General features: G+C 38.0%; 4 protein-coding genes across 7 annotated transcripts; 2 read left to right on the top strand and 2 right to left on the bottom strand.

The window, feature by feature from the left end:
• The first annotated feature begins 1,195 nt into the window (after nt 1-1,195).
• LOC104823480 (translin-like) lies at nt 1,196-3,807 on the top strand. The gene is made up of 7 exons (XM_010555061.2): nt 1,196-1,605; nt 1,962-2,058; nt 2,158-2,273; nt 2,653-2,697; nt 2,973-2,998; nt 3,169-3,304; nt 3,419-3,807. The coding sequence occupies exons 1-7, from the start codon at nt 1,215-1,217 to the stop codon at nt 3,523-3,525; spliced, it is 918 nt and encodes a 305-aa protein (XP_010553363.1). The 5' UTR covers nt 1,196-1,214; the 3' UTR covers nt 3,526-3,807.
• An 843-nt stretch (nt 3,808-4,650) lies between these two features.
• LOC104823479 (cell division cycle protein 48 homolog) lies at nt 4,651-8,452 on the bottom strand. The gene is made up of 9 exons (XM_010555059.1): nt 8,343-8,452; nt 8,054-8,219; nt 7,703-7,931; nt 6,791-7,557; nt 6,493-6,714; nt 6,333-6,404; nt 5,964-6,245; nt 5,518-5,877; nt 4,651-5,169 (listed from the first exon to the last, which is right to left on the bottom strand). Exons 1-9 carry the CDS (start codon nt 8,369-8,371, stop codon nt 4,864-4,866), a joined length of 2,433 nt encoding a protein of 810 aa, XP_010553361.1. The 5' UTR covers nt 8,372-8,452; the 3' UTR covers nt 4,651-4,863.
• Nucleotides 8,453-11,533: 3,081 nt separating this feature from the next.
• Nucleotides 11,534-13,375, top strand: LOC104823478 (protein CHUP1, chloroplastic). Its single transcript, XM_010555058.2, has 2 exons — nt 11,534-12,606; nt 12,777-13,375. The coding sequence occupies exons 1-2, from the start codon at nt 11,845-11,847 to the stop codon at nt 13,242-13,244; spliced, it is 1,230 nt and encodes a 409-aa protein (XP_010553360.1). The 5' UTR covers nt 11,534-11,844; the 3' UTR covers nt 13,245-13,375.
• A 446-nt stretch (nt 13,376-13,821) lies between these two features.
• On the bottom strand, nt 13,822-19,856 carry LOC104823476 (aspartic proteinase-like protein 2). Of its 4 annotated transcripts, XM_010555054.2 has the most exons (12): nt 19,257-19,856; nt 17,165-17,554; nt 16,706-16,720; nt 16,445-16,574; nt 16,112-16,359; nt 15,791-16,018; nt 15,503-15,665; nt 15,318-15,391; nt 15,124-15,220; nt 14,944-15,010; nt 14,793-14,864; nt 13,822-14,275 (listed from the first exon to the last, which is right to left on the bottom strand). In XM_010555054.2, exons 2-12 carry the CDS (start codon nt 17,434-17,436, stop codon nt 14,121-14,123), a joined length of 1,521 nt encoding a protein of 506 aa, XP_010553356.1. In that variant the 5' UTR covers nt 17,437-17,554; nt 19,257-19,856; the 3' UTR covers nt 13,822-14,120. The 4 variants fall into 4 exon arrangements, with proteins under 4 accessions (XP_010553356.1, XP_010553357.1, XP_010553358.1 ...); XM_010555055.2 differs by lacking the exon at nt 19,257-19,856 and having other exon boundaries at nt 14,944-15,007; nt 17,165-17,623; XM_010555056.2 differs by lacking the exons at nt 16,706-16,720; nt 19,257-19,856 and having other exon boundaries at nt 17,165-17,624.
• Between the last annotated feature and the right edge of the window lie 95 nt (nt 19,857-19,951).

Genomic DNA, 19,951 nt, shown 5'->3' with positions numbered 1-19,951 from the left:
TTGTTTCCTTTCCATAAATGGTAGATTAAAAGCCCACTTTACAATAATTTAAAAAAAATAAAAGCAATATACAAACATGTAAATGAAAATAAAGAGAATTTTTCGAATGTGAAAAATGAGTTAAAATATCGTGTTCGTGCTTCACTCATCCGATTTTGAACTCCGCTTGAACTATCTCTCTCGCCCATACGTGTGCTATAGGGATGTACTCATCAGATTCAGTCAACTTATTATTTTTTGATGTATTCTTTTAATATTTTAGAATTTTGTTTTACTTTTTTATTATAAATTGTTTTATCTAATTTATTATTTATATTTTTTAATTCATCTTGTTTTTTAATACTTCTAGTCTTTCATACCTTTTTAATAATTTATTTATTTCAATAATAGAGTTGTGTTCAAATATTTTAACTAATTTCTATAATTAATTTTTATATTTATTTTAATTTCTTCTTTATTTCTTCATATTTTTTGGAGGTTCAGGTGAATAATCCTATAATAGATCATTTCAACATTATTATTTAGTGTGAATTTTATTTTATTTTAGTTTATCTATAAATGATTAATATCATTTTTAAAGACGATATTAATATAAACACAAATATGGAGAACGATATTAGAAGATATAGTTAGATCAAAGGTACGGTGAATTTTCAGATTATAAAAAAATAGATTTGTTTATAAAGATTTTGTGGTATAATTATTACTCTTTTTTATAAAAAATTTATGGACAACAATTATTTTCATTTGCTAAAATTAACTGTAATGTAATCCTTTAGTATAATCAATTTTTTTCACTATTCCTAGTTAATCATTTTTTATACCAAGTTAAAATCAAATAAATACTTATATTATTGATCCTACAAATCACAATCTCAGATGTCACACATAACAATGATATTTTTATTATTTTATCAAAATAAATGCTTTTTAGAAATTTTAGATATATTTAAGGTATAATTAAAGTCTTTTAATATTTTTTAGTATTATATTTTTTTAAAAAATAGGTCGAACCAGTAAACTTCTTAGTTATAAAAAAATAAGAATTGTGAGTGTAGTAGTTTTACTAATCCGTCCTTTAATTATTTAAGAGAAATTATAATTTCCATTATTTTTCTATTTGCCTGCGAGGGAAAAAATAAAAATAAAAATAAAAAACAAAACAAAATTACACATAAAGTGGTCGAGACAAAACGTTAGGAAATGGCGTCAATATGAAATCGACGTTTCGAAACGCACATTTCTCCGTCTCTCGTTTGATAAACCCTAACCCCTGCATCTCCTCTCCGATTCCCCGCGTTATCCCTCTCTTCTCCGGCGGCATTCACCAGAGTTCCATTATCCGCCGGCGGGACCCATCGTTACCTTCCTTATCCACCGCGTTCTGCTCTTCGTCGTCCTCTATTCCGATGGCGGGAGGTGAAGGTCAGGTACCACCGCGGTCTTCTCCTTCTCTGGAAAAGCAGTTCGAGGAGTTCAGGGTTCAACTGGAAGGATCTGCGAGCTTGCGAGAGAGGATTCGAGCTGTGGTTATGGAGATTGAGTCCGCGACAAGGCTCATTCAGGCTAACTTGCTCCTCGTTCACCAATTGCGACCCGTTTCTGGTAAAGAGCAGTTTTTTTGTCCGAAGGGACTTTGAATTCGAAGTTTGTTGTGTATCGTTCGCTGATATGCAGCGCTTAGCCTCGCGTTGGAACAAAATAGGTTAAAGGATGTTTCGTTCTTTCCATTTACTGTGAGAGAAATGGTACGATAATAAACTTGATGTTTCTTCTTTCTGGTGGACTTATCAGTAATAGAGTTCTGTTCGAAGAGGGAGCAACTGAACTCGAAAATAACTATCTTACTTAGTTAAGGAAAGAAGGATTATCCACAAGTGTAGTACCTGTGTGCTCTGATGAATTACATTATAGTGTGTGATAGTGTCTAACGAAAACACCGAACGTGTCTGCTGGATCAGAGGTTCTCGAGAAAGCTAAAGAAAAAATCGGTGCTTTGAAGGATCTTTACAGTCAGCTTTCTGAAGTTCTCCGAGATTGCTCTGGACAGTACTACAGGTAGCTTTGGTATAATCAGACAGGTTTTTAGGGTGTGTTTTCTCGTGCAAGTCTGTTTGGATTTAGTGGTATGAAGTTAGGTTTTTTGTTTTGTTTTAGGTACCATGGTGACTGGAGAAGTGAAACACAGACAGTGGTCTCACAGCTTGCTTTTATGCACTGGTTAGAAACTGGCACTCTTCTTGCGCACATAGAAGCTGAAGAGAAACTTGGGTGTAAGTCACTCTGTCTCTCGGTTTATTGTCGTCCTGCTTCGAAAGAAATTATCACCGACGTGTTTAGCTGTTTAGTTTAGTCTGATTTTCTTCTTCATTGGATCTGTAAGAAGCTTTTGTTCGGTAAGTCATCGCAACGGTTCGGCCTTGTTCCAAATCCAGTCATGTGTTCTCTTTTATGTTGAAGATGGTTGATTGGTTTGGTTTCCTTGTATCGTAATGGAACGAAAAAGTTGCTCTGAGCGTTGGTTAATCTCAATATATCTGGCCTAACTTGTCTCTCTCATGTTACTTTTCTTTATCGGTTAAACCAGGCAGAGAACATCTTGGTCAAATCATTTATCTTTCTGTCTTCTAACTTTCCTTTGATGTTTTCCAGTGAACAGTTCGGAGTTTGGTTTGGACACTGAAGATTATCTGGTTGGTAAGTGTTCTGGGAAAATGACTTCTATGGATGGTCTCGATCTGGATCAATAAGTTTATCGCACATTTTCTTCACGTTAATGCTTTATAATGGCTGCATGATCGGATACTTGTCTGATTTTATTTCCAAACAAACTGAATTAACATCCTTAAGAATGGGTTGAATCGATGTAAATCTTAAGATGCAAAATTTGAAGTCAGGGTATTATATTTTACAAATCAATTGTTACTTCTTTAGTTCTTTTTACTGATCATGACTCTGTTAATACTTTGCAGGAGTTTGTTTCATGTCAAATGATATGGTAAGATCTATTTTGTTTTTTTTTTTTAATTCCAGGGCATTCGAACGATACTTCCATCCTAAATTTGGATTAGAGCATTCGAAACAACTAACCAATAATTTGAAAAGCAAGGACCTTCGTGCAGTGTTTCATGACAAAATAAACGCGAGCTATCTGGTTTTTTTTGGCAGCCTAGGTACGTGGTTAACCGGGTGACGGCAGGGGACTATGATTGCCCGAGAAAGGTGTTGAATTTCTTGACAGATCTTCATGCAGCTTTCCGAATGCTGAATCTCCGCAACGATTTCCTCCGCAAGAAATTTGACAGTAAGGCCGACCCTACTCCATATCACAATCTTATCATACCCTCTTCCTCAAATGCGGATACCGGTTCAAGAATTGTGAGGGGAAAAAACCAAAACACTCCTTGTCATGTGACAGGTATGAAGTATGACCTAAGGAGGGTTGAAGAAGTTTACTATGATGTCAAGATCCGAGGTTTGGCTCCACACGGTGAATCAGATGGAACCCAAGGAACTCAAGGCTAATGTTATGTTTTGTCATGGAAAAACGGCAAGGAAAGCTTTTGTAGAAACTGAGCACAATGACCAGTTGAAGTCGGATTAATTCGAACGTCAGGGTCTTCATTTCTACAAAATGTAAACGGCGGGCTTTTTTGGGCCGAAGCCCATTTTCTAGCATTGGTTTGATGGCGTTATGACGCCGTCAAGAGAATTGCAAGTTTTCCGTTTCCATTTCATCGGCTCAGTTGCTGCACCTGTTCATGTACGCCATGGTCGCGGACTCAAAACGCACATATTATGTTATCAGGTATTTGGAATCCGACAATACTTCTCTTATGCTCTTCTCGTGTCCCGAAGAAATAAAAAATTAGAATCACAACGATTAACGCAAAAATATAGATCAATTGTAATATCAGGGGTGAATATAAAAAATAAGAGATTTATCTCTAAAACTGAGAATACGGAAAAATTAGTAAAAATAAATTCTATAATTTATCAGAAGAAAAATTACAAAAATACATTATTTACCATAGAGTAATGAAATTAAAATTAACTTTTTTTTTATATATTTTTTTAATTGAAAGACTCTTTTATACTAATAACAAAAACTAAAATTAACTTTGTTTGAATTTTTTTGATTGAATTACTCTTACATACTAATAATACAAATTAAAATTAACTTTGCTTATAAATTATTTGATTGAAATAATTTATATCTTAATTTGTTTAAGTTTTTCTAAAATATATATTGATTACAAATTATTTCTTTTATTTTATAATGAAAATTTATCTTTTCATCCAAAATCTTAAAAATGATCAAATTTTAAGAATATTTTTTCATATAAAAAAGTGGGACCCTTTGACATGACACCACTTGCACACTCAGTAGTATGTATATAAATATTCAAGGATCACGTACCCTTTTCCATGTTAGATAAGAAATTTAGGCCCGAGAGGAATCGACTCGGTCCAATTGCAATATGTTGCTATAAACATATACAAGTATACATATATATATATACACATATATATGACCATAAGACCAAAGTCTTGTTAGACAACAAATACACATACATGTAACATATATGAACATGAGTTTGATTATTTGTCCATTTTATTTATTCACAATAACAACATAACACATACATATGTGGACATAAGTTTGATTATTTGTCCATTTTATTTATTTACAATAACACCATAACACATACATATATGAACATAACTTTGAGTATTTGTCCATTTTATTTATTTACAATAACACCACAACCCGCAGAAAAAACTCAACACACTTCTGAGAAAGCTCTTAAAAGTTTATATACAAACACAACACATCCAACGGCTCAGGAAACCATCTTTCTTTTAACTGTAGAGATCGTCATCGTCGTCAGCTCCTCCTGCCGAAGCGGCGAATGGGTCGGCCCCACCAGCTGCCGTGCCACCCGAGCCAGCTGTTTCCGTGAACCTGAACTCTGTCCCGATCCCCCGAGATTGCTGCAGCGTCTGAGCGAAGGTCTGGTACTTGCGTATATCTGCATCGCTCACCGACCTCCTCGCGAATTTCATGGATTCCTCAAAGTGAGCGGCTTTTATCTCCGCTACTTCGTCCTCCACATCCTCCTCCATCGCTTCCGGGTTGTCCCGTCTCCTCCTCTCCCTCTCGATATCCTGAGAAAAAGCGATCACCATAACAGGGGTGGGCATCGGTTACGACTAATTCGCATTCGATTATTTGGAGTTTTGAAATTTAATAACCAAACGTTATCTAATTTTAATCGATTTGATTCGGTTCACTTTTTAAATATCCAACCCATTTGTCCACCCCTAATTATTCGTACTTTCGTTAATCCAAATCAAGGGGGAAAGAAAGAGATGGCAAGGAGAACGACGTTGAGGTCTGGTACACTGGAAAATTCGAGTACCCGACCTGCGCCCGTTCTCAGATCATGCGTAGGGAATCAATCATACAAGAATGAATGAATGAATTACTTGTGGGTCAGGGTTTAGTTTATATACCTTCTCGATGTTCTCTCGTATGGCGTATTTGCAAGCGCGCTGGCAAATCTCGGTGATGTCCGCCCCGCTGAAGCCTTGAGTGTATCTCGCGAGAGCCCTCAGGTCGACATCCTTGGCGACTGGCGATTTCCTCAGGCACGCCTTGAAGATTTGGTGACGGGATTCCTCGTCGGGAAGAGGGATATAGATGAGTTGGTCGAGACGACCAGGACGGAGAAGCGCAGGGTCGATGATGTCTGGTCTGTTTGTTGCTCCGATGGTGAACACCGTCTTTTTGGCAGACATACCGTCCATCTCGGTAAGAAGCTGGTTCAAAACCCTATCCGCTGCGCCACCCGCATCTCCCACACTGCTTCCTCTCTGTGACACGACAAAGGAGAGTACACATGATGCAACAGAATTCTCGAAAAGAGCGAAACCGAGAGCAAACAACTGATGAGCTTTACCTGAGTGGCAATAGAGTCGAGCTCATCGAAGAAAAGAACGCAAGGAGCTGATTGACGGGCCTTATCGAAAATCTCTCGGACATTGGCCTCGCTCTCTCCGAACCACATGGTGAGAAGTTCAGGACCCTTAACACTGATGAAATTTGCTTGGCACTCGTTCGCAATAGCTTTGGCCAAGAGGGTTTTCCCGCAACCTGGTGGACCGTAGAAAAGGACACCTTTAGACGGCGACATCCCGAACTTCTCGAATTTCTCAGGGTGCTCGACGGGATATTGTACAGTCTACACGAATACACAACATAGATTAGAACCACATGTTAGGGAAAATATCAGACTGCGATATCAACGAGTCGAAAATCTCGAGTTTACCTCTTGGAGCTCCCTTTTGATGTTCTCAAGACCACCAATGTCTTCCCAAGAAACATTAGGCACCTCGACAACCTGATTAATGGAGAAGAATAAAGGGTATAAACCAACGATTGCTGGGGAAAAAAGATCAGTATCGGGTAGATCTCGTAAACTCACTCACCGTCTCACGAAGAGCAGAAGGATTGCTGTTACCGAGAGCGGTCTGGAAATGCTCGTTCGTCACAGCCATGGAATTGAGAATTTCGGCATCTATCTCCTCGTCTTCGAGATCGATTACGTCCATCTTCTCCCTGATACATTGGAGGGCAGCTTCAGTGCATAATGCTGCAAGATCAGCACCGACATAGCCATGGGTGTCTTTAGCTATCCTTTCCAAATCCACCTGAATAACATAGAACCCCATGAGCAAAAAATTGCGGAAATAAATAAAAAAACAGCGTTATACAAGAAAAGATTACATCTTCAGCGAGCTTCATGTTCTTGGTGTGGATCCTGAGAACCTCGAGGCGTCCGACTTCATCAGGAACACCGATATCGATTTCTCTGTCGAACCGTCCGAATCTTCTAAGAGCTGGATCAATGCTGTTTGGACGGTTAGTTGCTCCGATAACAATCACATGGGATCGAGCTTTGAGTCCATCCATAAGCGTCAAGAGCTGGGAAACGATCCTCCTCTCGACTTCTCCGTGCGTTTTCTCTCTTTTGGGAGCGATTGAATCGAGCTCATCAATGAAGATGATCGATGGAGCGTTCTTCTCGGCTTCCTCAAAGGCTTTCCTTAGGTTGCTCTCACTCTCGCCAGCCAACTTGGACATGATCTCGGGACCATTGATACAGAAGAAAAACGCACCGGTTTCATTAGCCACGGCTCGGGCAATCAAAGTCTTTCCTGAACCGGGTGGCCCGTAAAGCAAAATCCCCTTCGGTGGCTTCACACCGATAGACTTGAAGAGCTGCGGATGCCTCAGTGGTAGCTCGACGAGTTCCCGAATCTGGGCCATTTGTTTCCTGACACCACCCACATCATCATATCCAACTTCATCCAATCTATCTTCATCTTCTCTCTTTATAGGCTCACCCTCGCAGAAAATTTCTGTATCCGGAGCTACCACACAGTACTCGGGAGGATCGGTCTCAATAACCTTAAACTCGACACTTCTCATGCCTCCACGGACTAGGAAGAGGTCACCCTTCCTCACTGGACGGTATGCCTCCAAGAAATACGCTGCATGGTATCACATCATCAACAAAGATTATTACAGCGTGCCACCACAAATTCGGCTTTCAGACAGGTTTACGTCCGATATCATTTAAGGAAACAATGTGAAATATTTCAAACAGAGTAAGACAAGACAAAAGATGAAACTCACGTTTCAGGTATGCATCAAAGAGATTCCCGGTAACACCTTCAATGGTATCGTCTATGGGCAAAATATGAACACGTTTCCCATACTTGACATCAGGGCACTGATGAACAGAAATAACATCGCCAAGCCTAACCCTCAAATTCGACCTCACCACTTTGTTCATCCTTATTTTCGGCTCTTCGCATGTATCGTCAGCCAAGGCGATACAAACTGTATCCTTCCTCTTCTTTCCCTGCAATTCAACACCCCAAATAAGAAAGCAAAGATGTCAAAACAGGTTATACACACTGGAATAGAAAACCCTAAAAGTCCTTTTGGTAACCTAACGGCACCAAAAGAGTTCAAGAACGAAACCTTAATCAAGACAGTATCCCCACGAAACAGCTGCAGCTTCTCCATGGTCTCTGGGTGAAGAGACACGACAGAATTATCATCGCTGATCGCCTCGTCCACCACCAAACGATTCGGCGCTTTCTTTCGCTCCAAAATCGCAGTGCTAAAATCCCTCTTCGTCCCCTTCCTTCATTATTCAACAAAAAAAAAAACCCCAGAAACAAACACAAGATAAGATCGAATTCGAAGAACCCATCAAGTAAAAAAAGATGAAGAAGCAGCAGCTACTACTGAATCCAGAAGGACTTACGAATCTGATGATTCAGCTTGATTCGCCATGGTCGTTGTCCTCTTCCACTAAGAGAAGAAATATATCAGGGATTAACTACAAAATGCCTCGGTTTCGTACACACGCGGAGACAAATCCTTTTCTTGTCTGAAAGGAAATGTTTTATAAATTATTATATCTGCACACAAATTAGTTATTTATCATCCCTGACCTTCAATTAATCCATCTATTTTTTTTCTTTAACTCAATTCTAAAAATAAAATTTAAGGAAATGATAGAAATAATTATTTTTCATTTCTATTTTGAAAATAAATTTTGAGAAAGATATATGTGAATTAATCTTTAATTGAGATATTATAGAAATTAAGTTTTCAATTCATAATATGTAAAAGGATTCTTTGAGGATTATTAATCATGGATTTTTCACGTTCTAATATTTAAATAGTTTCAAATAATAAATTATGATAAGCTTGCAGAAAATATATTTATAATTTTTTATCTCATTTTTTATAATTGAACCATTATTCTAACGAGTCGTCTGATCTGTACCGATTTTGAATCTAAACTCAAATTCTATAGGACCGGGTTTCACATTTAGTTTTATAGATTTGAAAAATTTTGGATGTCTCAAACCCGAACTCAAACTTTCGGATCGATTGCGGTTTCGGATCGGATCGGCTCGGGTCCACTCGTTTAACACCCCCAACGAGGCCCCAACTTTTGTTACATGACAACTACAAAAATGTCTTTCTAAATTTTTACCAATGAATCAAAAAACTTTATTTTAGTTAACGCAAATAAAAGCACACATTCCATTCTTATACCCCTTGGTACATCAGAAATCGCTCGAACAATAACGGCCCCACAATTGACGAAAGACGCTATGAAGTTTTAAATGTTTATCCGGAAACGGCACACACTGCAACAAAGCCACCTCGTTAAAGAGTTGGGCCGACTTAAGGCCCATTTTACATAACATATTGGATTCTAGAGAGGCCCAGTTCATAGGGGTACCATAGCCTTGAAGGTCAAGGTTCAAATTTCAAATTCCTCTCGGAAGACGGAACTTAATCCTCTCGACATTGTTCCTCAACTCAAGAGATGATTCTCCCCTCATCAACCCTATGATCTTCGCCGAAACCTCATCCCTCGTGATCGGCTCGTCATCACAGAGGTTAACGATCCCGATCCGGCCGATCGTCTATAATCAGTTTCCTATTCGCGAATTGATCTGGTAGAAGCGGGTAACACACCAATAGCACACCACTAAATCTCGCTATAATCACACCCCTCTCCCCATCTCGGCTCTTCCCTCTGGTTCGGATATCCACGATTCATGGGTAATTGGACAACAAATGGGAGTGCCAGACTAGTCACGACTCACGCGCTGCCTTGTGATCAGCTCATTTTCAAGCAATCTGGGCCCAGGTTTAACGGGCTCGCGAGCCAACCCATCAAGAGCCACGGTTCGATCGAGCACTTGCGATTCAAAAAAATGATTGTACTGGATTTCGACCTCGATCCGTCACCGATTCCACTCCGAATCACTCGTTCGTGCAAGATCGAGAAGAGAACGACGCAGAGGATATACGAGTTCAGTAACCGAGATAAATTTCGGTGCCTACATCTCGGGAAGAGGAAGCCGCATCCGTAGCTAGGGCTTACAAACGGAGTTTCCGGCAGAAACTGCCGAACGGCGGTCCCGAACAGGGAGAAGTGAGATCGCCTCGCCGAAAGAAGAAAGATAACGAAACCGGAAAAGTTACAGACTGGACCACAAAACCCACGAGGGAAGAAACCCTAATCGGGTTTCATTAAACGCGCGAATGACGGAATTGCCTGTCTGTCCTTTTGAGATCCTCTGCTTCACCTAGAGTCTTCGGAAACCTCTGGCCGAATAGCGGGTTTCGCTGAGACCCTCCAAAATGATTCTCTTTTAAATTTTTATTATTTTAAATATGTATTATTATTTTCTAATTATCTCGCAAGCCTTAGTCGGGTCGAGTTTTTTTTATGGATTATCAAAAGAACTAGCTCATGTCGATTCACGTCGAAACCTAAACGGGCGAAGTGGTTCGTTCGATACTCTAATCCAAAGTAACTGAAATTCAATTTTTTTAAATTAAAATTTTATTAATAAATAATTAATACAAAACCAATTGAATCAAATTTAATATAAAAGTAAATTAATGGAAGAATGCGAAAACCCAAACCGTTTCTCTTCATGTATATCAATGTTATATATTGATTTCGAATCTCGATCATTTCGTAATGTAAACAACGATAATGATTGTTTATAATAGTCATATAAAAAAAATGGTCGAAGGTGGTGGAAAAATTTATAATAATAATATTAATAAAGCTCGAAAGTGTGGTTTCCACGTCGATGATTTAGTTAATTAAATTAAACAATCACGTTTATTACATGTACTAACCGAAAGGTAAGAGTATCATTAATGGTTCGTTACAAACTTTAACATGCCTATTTCTTCGGCGACCTAGTTTTGTGTGCATTCACATGCATATATTAATATAATATATATTTAGTGTCGAACATTTCGGACTGTTAAAAAATCTATAGTTGTATCTTTAAGAAAATCTTATAATAATACACAAATTTATATTAAAGTCTCAGATTAATTCAAGAATTATAACATTTTCAGAATTCCGACGGTACCACGTCGTCGCTTCGAGTTGCAAACTTAACGTTTGATATGGAAGTCTGTGACACATTCGGGAAATGTTGTAAGTTAAGGTTTAATCATGTTTTTTAATAACTTCAAGGTTTTTTATGGGATAAACCCAAAATAAAAAAAAAATATGAAGCCCTAAATCACAAATTTATTTTAACGGATTCTTAAAAAAAAAAATCTAACGCAGTCAACTGGGTGGGAGTTAGTGGATTTTTTAAAAAAAATTAGTGTATTATTATAAATCCAGAGTTAGTGTATTATTTTGAAACTTTTATAGTTTGTGCATTAATCTGGTATTTTTATATAAGTTTGTGTATACATATGAGAAGTTTTTATTTTAAAATAATTGGATTTAATTTAGAATTGAATTAGTGGAATAAACATAAATTAATTTTTTTAGAAAATTAGTATTTTTTTAAATAAAACTATGAACGTGAATAAAACCCAAACCAACGTAAAAACGAAATATTTGTTTTCTGTACACACAAATATATGCACGTTTGTATATGACCGCGAGAATCCGATTCCAAACAAGTGGAATAGAAAGATGACTTTAGCGTTGTCAAAAGAAAAAGGCAACGGATCACTAATGTTTCCTATTACTCAAGAAAAAGCAAAGAAACACAAAAGAATCTTGCACGACATCTTTCTCCAAACACTGAAAAGTATAATCAAAGAATACTCTGTTTATAAACATCTAAATTCGACCCAAAATCAAGATCGAGCAGTTCTGATCTGGGTTTCGATCAAATTTCCCAAAGGAGAAAACTTTCCCGCAAAAAACAAATCCAAAGATTTGGAGTTTCCGAAGCATCGGTTCATCTCTGGAGATGAATAGTTCAAGTTCAAGTTCAAGGGCAGAATCAATGAAGCCCGTGATTCTGAAAACCGGTGTGGCTTTGATTGTGTCAGCGACTGGCCTGATTCTCGCCAGGTTCATGACGAGGAGAGAGGATGAACAGGTAATAACTTCTTCTGCAAGTAATCCAGAATCTTCTTTAGCTTGCAGAGAAGAAGATGGAGAAGAAACAGGGTTGATGGAAGATTCCCAAACCCGAGAGGAGAATGACTATGAGCAGGAGATTCTCAGCTTGAAAACCCGTTTCGAGCAGATTCAGAAGAAGGAAAATGAGATGGAGATGAGTTTTCAGAATTACTGTAACTCAAAAGACAGAGAAATCATGCTTGTGGAGCTTAAGGGAATGCTGGTTTTGGAGAGAGCTCGTCTCGAATTCTTCGGCAGAGAAGTTTCAGCAATGGAGGAGGAGAACAAGAGGATTCAAGGTATGGCGATTGTGTATCTGAAACTCGTGGAGAAGATACAATGCCTAAGATCAGAACAGGGTTTGCTCCGGAGCAAGGCAAAGAACCTCACGAGAAGAGCAAAGGATCTTTCGTGCATCGTAAAAGAGAAGAACGCAAGGATGAGGGGTGTAGAGCGGATGCTGTTGAAGAGTCTTGAAGAATTGGAGATGAAGAACAAGTCTGCAATCAAAATGGAAGCTGAAATCAAAGAGCTGGAAGCCACTATCCGTAGATTGGAGGAGGAGAAGAAGGGCTTACAGAGTACATCATCTGACCCCATACCAGAAGTGAGTTTGAAAAATGTGAATGATGGTTGTGATATTTTTAAAAACCGAATATAAAAATAATCCAAAAAATCAAAAAAAAATTATTTAGAAAATGAGCTTTTTTATTATTGAAAACCAAATTCGAAAGCCATCCCTGTTTAATGATGGGGTGATTGTTTCCTTCTCTATAGATACTATATGAAAAGACGAGAAACACACTGGAAGATTACAAAAGATTGTTAGAGGAACACGAGAATCTGAAGAGGGAGCGTGCGGACGAAGCGAAGGATATGATTAACCTGAAATGGAGCAATGTGTGTCTAAGGCACGCGTTGATGAGGTACCGAGAGGGGGACGACCAAGAGAACGATGTCTCTTTCGAGGGGGACGATAATTTCCACCGTCACATGAGTCTGGAGGATCAAATGGCGTTGGAAGCGGCCGAGGAAGAACGTCATCACGAGCATGAAGAGCGTGGTAAACACGAAACCTCGAGAAGGAAAAGGCTGATGAAGAGGCTGAAGAGATGGGTCGAAGGGGGTGAGAAAGGCAAAGCTAAGTCCGAGGAAAGATGCTTCGGGATGCATTCTCCTCTCGTGGCCGAACCCGAAGAAGGGAAATCTGTTGTTCTTGCAAGAAGGTCCTGTTCAAGCGCGTAGACACGTTTCTATTTGTATGTGTGCAATGATAAAGCCCGAATGGAGCTTTAGAGGTTTCTCTGTTTTCATACACAAATTGTCAACACGTGTAATTTATAGAGACTACTAATACTCAGCTCCAAATTTTATTATGGCAGATATTATATACTTCTCAACTTTTATTTTGTTTGATTGAGAGTTTCTCCCGTATTTTGTTCTGAATCGTGACAATTTTATGACATTTTCAATTTCAATGTGAAATATAATTTGAAAAAAAAAATATTGTTATGGAATTTGAAAAAAGTTTTAAAAATGTAATAAATTTAAAGAAACCTATAAAAAAAAAATCATAAACGCCAAAATTTCCAAATAAATACATAAATTATTTCAAACTTCCAAATAAATACATCCCTACTAATCACATACAAAACGCAAATCCATACGTTTACGTGTATTATTACGTATGAAAATATACACATCCTGCACTAGAAACAAAAAATTCTCAAAGAAAAAAAAAAAGAGAACACATGAAGATAATACGACCACTGTCCAAATGTTTCCTTTTTTTTTTTTTTGTCATCATAAGATATTTCAAGAATGATGTTTTACTATGGTTCTTGTTATACATCAAATACCAACGAATCCTAAATGTACAACAAGCAACTCATTCTCTAACCAAAACTATCTACAGTTAAGCATCTGCTCTTCAAGAACAAGAACAAGAACAAGATCAAGATCAAGATCAAGAACGGGATGAGGATCAAGAGGAAGAAGAAATGTGGCAAAAGAATAAGGGACTTAAGCAGATGGCCTAGAATGCAATTAAGATCAGCCAAGCAGACAAACTGAACACGGTGAGGAAAACCCGAAGAAAAAAAAAAGAGTGTGGATTACAGATTACAATACAGAGAAGAGCGGCCGAAGAAGTAGAGATACGAGGATGCTCGTGATCAGCTTCGAGACGATGTCTCTTGTTGAGATGCTCAGACTTGGCTGCCCTGAATTCACAGTTTCCTTTCCTGAAGTTACAGAAACATTCACAGACAACGAACCTGCAAGAATGGGAAGACATGGTTTAAGGTTTCATTGTGTGAAGGAGTGTTAGAGTGGTTACTGGACTAAATAGTAAATATCAAAACTCCTGATTCAGCTATTGTTGTATTGTTTAAAATACCACCAAATTCGGGTATACTCATACCAAGACAAACGGTTACAAGAACAACAACAACACTTTAATCCCAAAATTTATTTGGGATTGGACGTATGAATTCTTTTCTTCCACTTATTTTGGTTTTGGGTTAAGTCCTCCGAAATTTGTAAACCCTTCAAATAATTACTAATCATTTGTTACCAAGTGACAAGAGTTATACATATCATTTGTTAATATGCATGGTTACCCGCAAATATCCATCATTAATTTTTACCCGTACCCGTACCCATTGGATGGGTGGTTAAAAAAAATAAGTCAGTGGCATACCCATGAAAGGTCGGGTACCCAATTTTCGGGGATTTATGGCCGTCCCTAATTTGAGGGTCATAAGTATATGTAGTCAGTCGGATGGTACTTACAATCATAGTTTGCCCATCCGATTCTTTGTCGAGCAAGATCATACACAAAGACTTTATCTTTCAGGACAAGGTCTGCAAAAACAAAAGAGCATCAAGATAAGCAGCTTATTATCCCTTCGACGGTAGCGTTTTATTAAGCTTAGTGTCTGACCTCCTAAGATGGTTTGTCCGTCCCGAGCTTTCTGGAAACCAACACACCACATCGATGCACCATCCTGCTAGATACAGAGATGATATGCAGGGAAGAAACAAACAGGCCAAAAAAAACTTTTTCTTTTTGGTTCTACCAATATGGTGGAAGTATGGAGATGAAACAAGCAGAAGAACTTACATAGAAACCAAGGTGTACTAAGTAGTCTTGAGGTCTTAACACCATCGAAGCACCACCGACGAAATTGAGACTAACCGGAGGAAATATGTCACTCACGCTAAAACAAAACACACACGAAAAAAAACGAAAGAAATCTTAAACTTAATCTGGAAATTTGTCTGAACACTTAGGGGGTTACATACAAGGAGCCATACCTAGTAGAGACTAAAAAGCACTGATCTCCATTAGAAATGATCGGTGTTACGAACTGCGACACACTGTTTATTATCTGCAGATACAGTACACAATATCATCAGGAAGTATGTCACCTAAGCTATCTTAAAGTTTTTATTTTGAATGGAAGAGTGTTAAAAAATCCAGGAAAGACTCGGAAACTTACAGAACTGAGAAAAGGGTCATAAGCTTCCTCCACCAGATACGTTAATGTGGTTCCCGTATCAACAATAGTTCCACGGTTATCTGATATTCCAAATGCTTCTGTTCCAACGGGAAGCAACTGTCCATTAATGGCAATGCTCAGCAGGTTTAAGTTATAATGAGGCCTGTAGAATCCAGATTGATAAGGCCATCAAACCCATGAGGAAATTTTTTTTTTTATAATCAATTTTGCAGAAAGATTCATCCAAATCTATAAGAGAAAGGATTCAAAAGAGGTTAATGCACATACTGTGATGGGACGAGAGGGCTGTAAACCATTCCCGGAGCCAATATCTCCCCAAGGACAAATACGCCACCTCCACTACCATCTCCTTTCAAGCAATGAGAGAAAACTGGTGGAGTAATCCCGCGTGACGATAACTGAGAAACAACGGATAATTCTCCTTTTCCAAATCCAAATATCCCATCCACTGCTTTCTCTGACTTTGTCAAGTCCCCCGATTGGTAGTTGCTACAACTGTTCCATATACAGGAAAATAACACCAAGAAAACTTAAGCAGAATATTACAGAAAGAAGGTTTTATACAGTGTTATAGAAGGAAGCCCTCACCCGAAAACAATGAGAGCTGATGAATTAGCAACCAATGACTCTCCCAAAATTGCATCGAAATGGAATGTGTCAGTTAAGTAATAACCCGAAGTCCCACTTCCATCGCCATAATGAAATGTGTAACTGCACTGGTTACTGTCAGAGCATTGAGCAGACGTTGTCTGAAAAGCTGAAGCACAAACTGGATCCGAACAAGTAACTGACCCAGCAGTCAAGGAACTGGGAGCATCAAAGAAATTGAGCTCAATCTGAAACAGAGACAGAAGCTCTTCTCACTTTTCTGGTGTTTAACTCAAATTCGATTAACCAATAAAACTAATCGGGGCTACTTACTCCAAGTCCACTGGAACGAGGGCAATTACTGCAAGAACTACAAGTAACCCACAAGATGTCACTTCCAGTATCAATCTGAACATTGAATTCTTTAGGAGGAGAACCCAGTTTCACCTTAGTGAAGTAAAGCCTACCAAGAAACGACATATGGAGACAGACATGATACATCATCTTTATGAGATTTGCCCAAAAAGCTGACAAAAGGAAAGGGAACTAAAGAAAGCTAAAGATCCAATCACAGCCAGCGAAAAGGAGACCTACACAGTCATCTTCGAGCTGCAACAAAAGAAAAGAAAACGACACAACGGATAAGATCTCTGTATTGACAGCTCGACAGCATATCAATGTCAGAATTATCAGAAAAACACTGATACTCTCGCAATCTGCTTCTTGATCACTAACCTTTCCACAGGAAAAACCAGATTCGAGAACCCTTTGATTCTTTTATCGTCTTCTTAACAGAAACCAAGTCAAGTAGATACACGTATGGAAACCATAGAATCAGCAACATAAAGAGAAGGACTGAACGAAAATATAACTTCTCTCGAAACCCTACGTTTTTCAGTTTAAGCATACAGAATCACGAAATTGGTGCACAAATCTGAACCTCAGGTTCTGAAAGCAAGACGAGATAGTCACACCTTGAAGCCAAAACCATGAACAGGAACTCACTCAAAACTAGAAAAAGAAACCAAAGAGGAACCCAAGTGATGAAATTACCCGACAAGATCATCGGAGGAACCCTGAACGGGAAAGTCCACAACACCGCCGACGGAGCTCCGGCCTTCGCCGCCGCCGCCGCCGAGCAGGATTCGAGCGTGTCTGACTCGGTCACGAGCCCTGAGTTCACTCAGCTCGACTCGCTCGTCAAGAGGATAAGTCCTCTCCAGAGACAGAATCCTCGCCGGTGCAGCTGAATATCCCGCCAGCGTCGGCGGCGGTGCCATTGCAACTGCCGCCAGGAGCAAAAGTAGACCCCGGCAAACTGGCATTCCGGTGGACTCGTCCAGATTATCGCGGTGCTCACGAGAAAGACAACTACAACGAGCACGACAAATGTTCGGTTCCGCGCATCGGGAAGAGAGCGAAGAGACAGCAAAACCTAAGGAACTGCAGGAGAGAGAGAGAGAGAGAGAGACGTTTTATGATGTTTTCTAGCGGAGAGTGGTGGGTTAATCTATGAACTCTTACAAAATCTTTTATGGCGGAATACCGGTTTCTTCGTAATAATAATAAAAAATGACATTTTCTTGCCCAAATTTAACAAAATATACTATTTTTATATAAAGTATTATTAATTTGACAAAAAACTATATCTAAATTCAAAATTTCTCAAATATCTATACGAATTATTAAAATTAGCATATACATAATCGTTATTTTCGTTAAAATTTTTCGGGTTCTATTAACTAATGCATTAGTTCGATAATTAGTATAACTACTACACACGTCAATATATTAGTTAATAAACTTCTGAAAAATTTAAACGAAAATAATGATTATATATGTAATTACTGTTAATTTTAACAATTCGTATAGATATTTGAAAATTTTTGAATTCAGATATAGTTTTTTTTGTCAAATTAACAATACGTGTATGAAAATGTCACATTTTGTTAAATTCGTATAATAAAATGTCATTTTCTTTGATAATAATGTATTCATCATCATAGCCTAAACTAAAACTTTTCAAGAATGAAAATTTTACTAAAAAAACTGCATAATTGGGCGGATTTAAATAAGGGTAACCAATGGCAATGAAGTGATAAATCAAGAAATTGCTTTATATCCATTTTTAACATTTAATTTTAAATTAAACATCTTTTATTTTTAATTAAAATTCAAAAATTGTTTATATACTATGTATAATTACAGTAATTTCAAATGTTTACATTATTATGTTAAAATTTAGAGCCTATATATTAATTCAGTATTAATTAATTGACATATGTTCATGATATTTTCTGCATTCCAAACTAAAACATTTATGAATTGAGAATTTTTTTTTATAAATAATCATTTTTATAGGAAAAAATTACCACGACACGATAGAAAGAGACGTAGAAGCTGCAAAAGTATTTTAAAAAAACTAGGCAAAAATGGGCAAATTTAAATAAATGTAAATAATGGCCATAAGGCTATAAAGCAGCCAATTGCTTTATTTCCATTTTTTTTCCTCCACAACTTATACTTTAGCAAAAGAAATATAATTTATACATACGTCAAAGATCTTTTTCTTTTTGGTAATTACGTCAAATATCTTCTTGTTGAGAAACAAAACGTACATAGTTTTCTCATGAGTCATAACCATCATCAAATGTATAGGTTTTGTTTGATATTATTTTCCATAAAAGAAATCTTTATCCGGATATTGGTATTTTTATTATCCTTATATAATTCCAGTAGGAATTGTTTTTAATAAAAATTGAATTACCTTCAAACAAAAAAAGGGTAGAAATTGAGAAGACACGTGTCTATTGTCTTTCCTAGTTGGGCACGCCCACCTTTGTTGACTCCTCAAAATTCGATCTTTATCCAAATATGACGTAAATATAAATCTAAATTACGTATTGGCTTGGAGTTTGATCTGTATCTCTTTTACTGAACCGTATGGAGAAAATATTATATAACTAGATTAAGATAATATCAGCAAATTAGAGGTCATTTCATAAAAGTTTTTTTATATTATTGTAAATAATATTACTAATAATTTTATTGATATTGATCCAATGGTGCGCTTGCCAACTTTTTATCATATTTTATGAAATATGTAAAGGCAAAAACATATGAATCAGCGGTTTCGGAGTCGTACCGTCCAATGGCTTATTTGGCTCTGTGGTTATGGGTCTTCATTTTTTCCGGGAGGTGTTTAAGAAAGACAACCCTCCGCCGGAAATAAGATGCGAATCTCTGGCGTGCTTGCCCCTGTTTCGATGGAATCTCGCAGCAACAGTGACACAAATGCAGTCCTCGGTTGTCGTCGGAACAAAGCACGGGGGGAGGGAGGAGGTTCTCTAGTGAGCCCGAATCAAATCGATCACGTGAAGAAACAGGAATCATGCTCAGTCGGATTGAACCTGGGCGATGCTCGTGGAGAAGAACTTCGGCAGTAGATCGCTGGTTCACGGTGTGATAAAGGCCAGTGGCTTCTCTGCTGGAGGAGATGACACGCGACGATGGGCGGTGGATCAGATGGCAGTCAGTGGAGAATGGGTGGGTGTTTTTCGCCTGTGAAGGTTCGCCATCGCTATTTATGTCGTCTCCTACGTTCACTAGGCCTCCGCCTGCGAAGAAAGGGCCAGCCCATGGCCTAAGTGTTTAGGAATCCTTTATGGGCTTCTCTGAGTTAAATGCCCGTAGGAGGAAGAGGCGCGATGAAGAGATAATGAAAATGAAACCCTGTGAAAGAGTGTAAAGAGAGAATCATTCGATTCTATCATGTGTGTATACATACATATATATATATATATATATGTATATAGAAAAACTTGAATATATATATAACAA

The sequence above is a fragment of the Tarenaya hassleriana genome, unplaced genomic scaffold, assembly GCF_000463585.1.
Source record: "Tarenaya hassleriana unplaced genomic scaffold, ASM46358v1 Cleome4, whole genome shotgun sequence".
Classification (NCBI taxonomy): domain Eukaryota; kingdom Viridiplantae; phylum Streptophyta; class Magnoliopsida; order Brassicales; family Cleomaceae; genus Tarenaya; species Tarenaya hassleriana.
The sequence above is the reverse complement of the archived record's forward strand: the minus strand, read 5'-3'. Positions and strand labels throughout refer to the sequence as shown.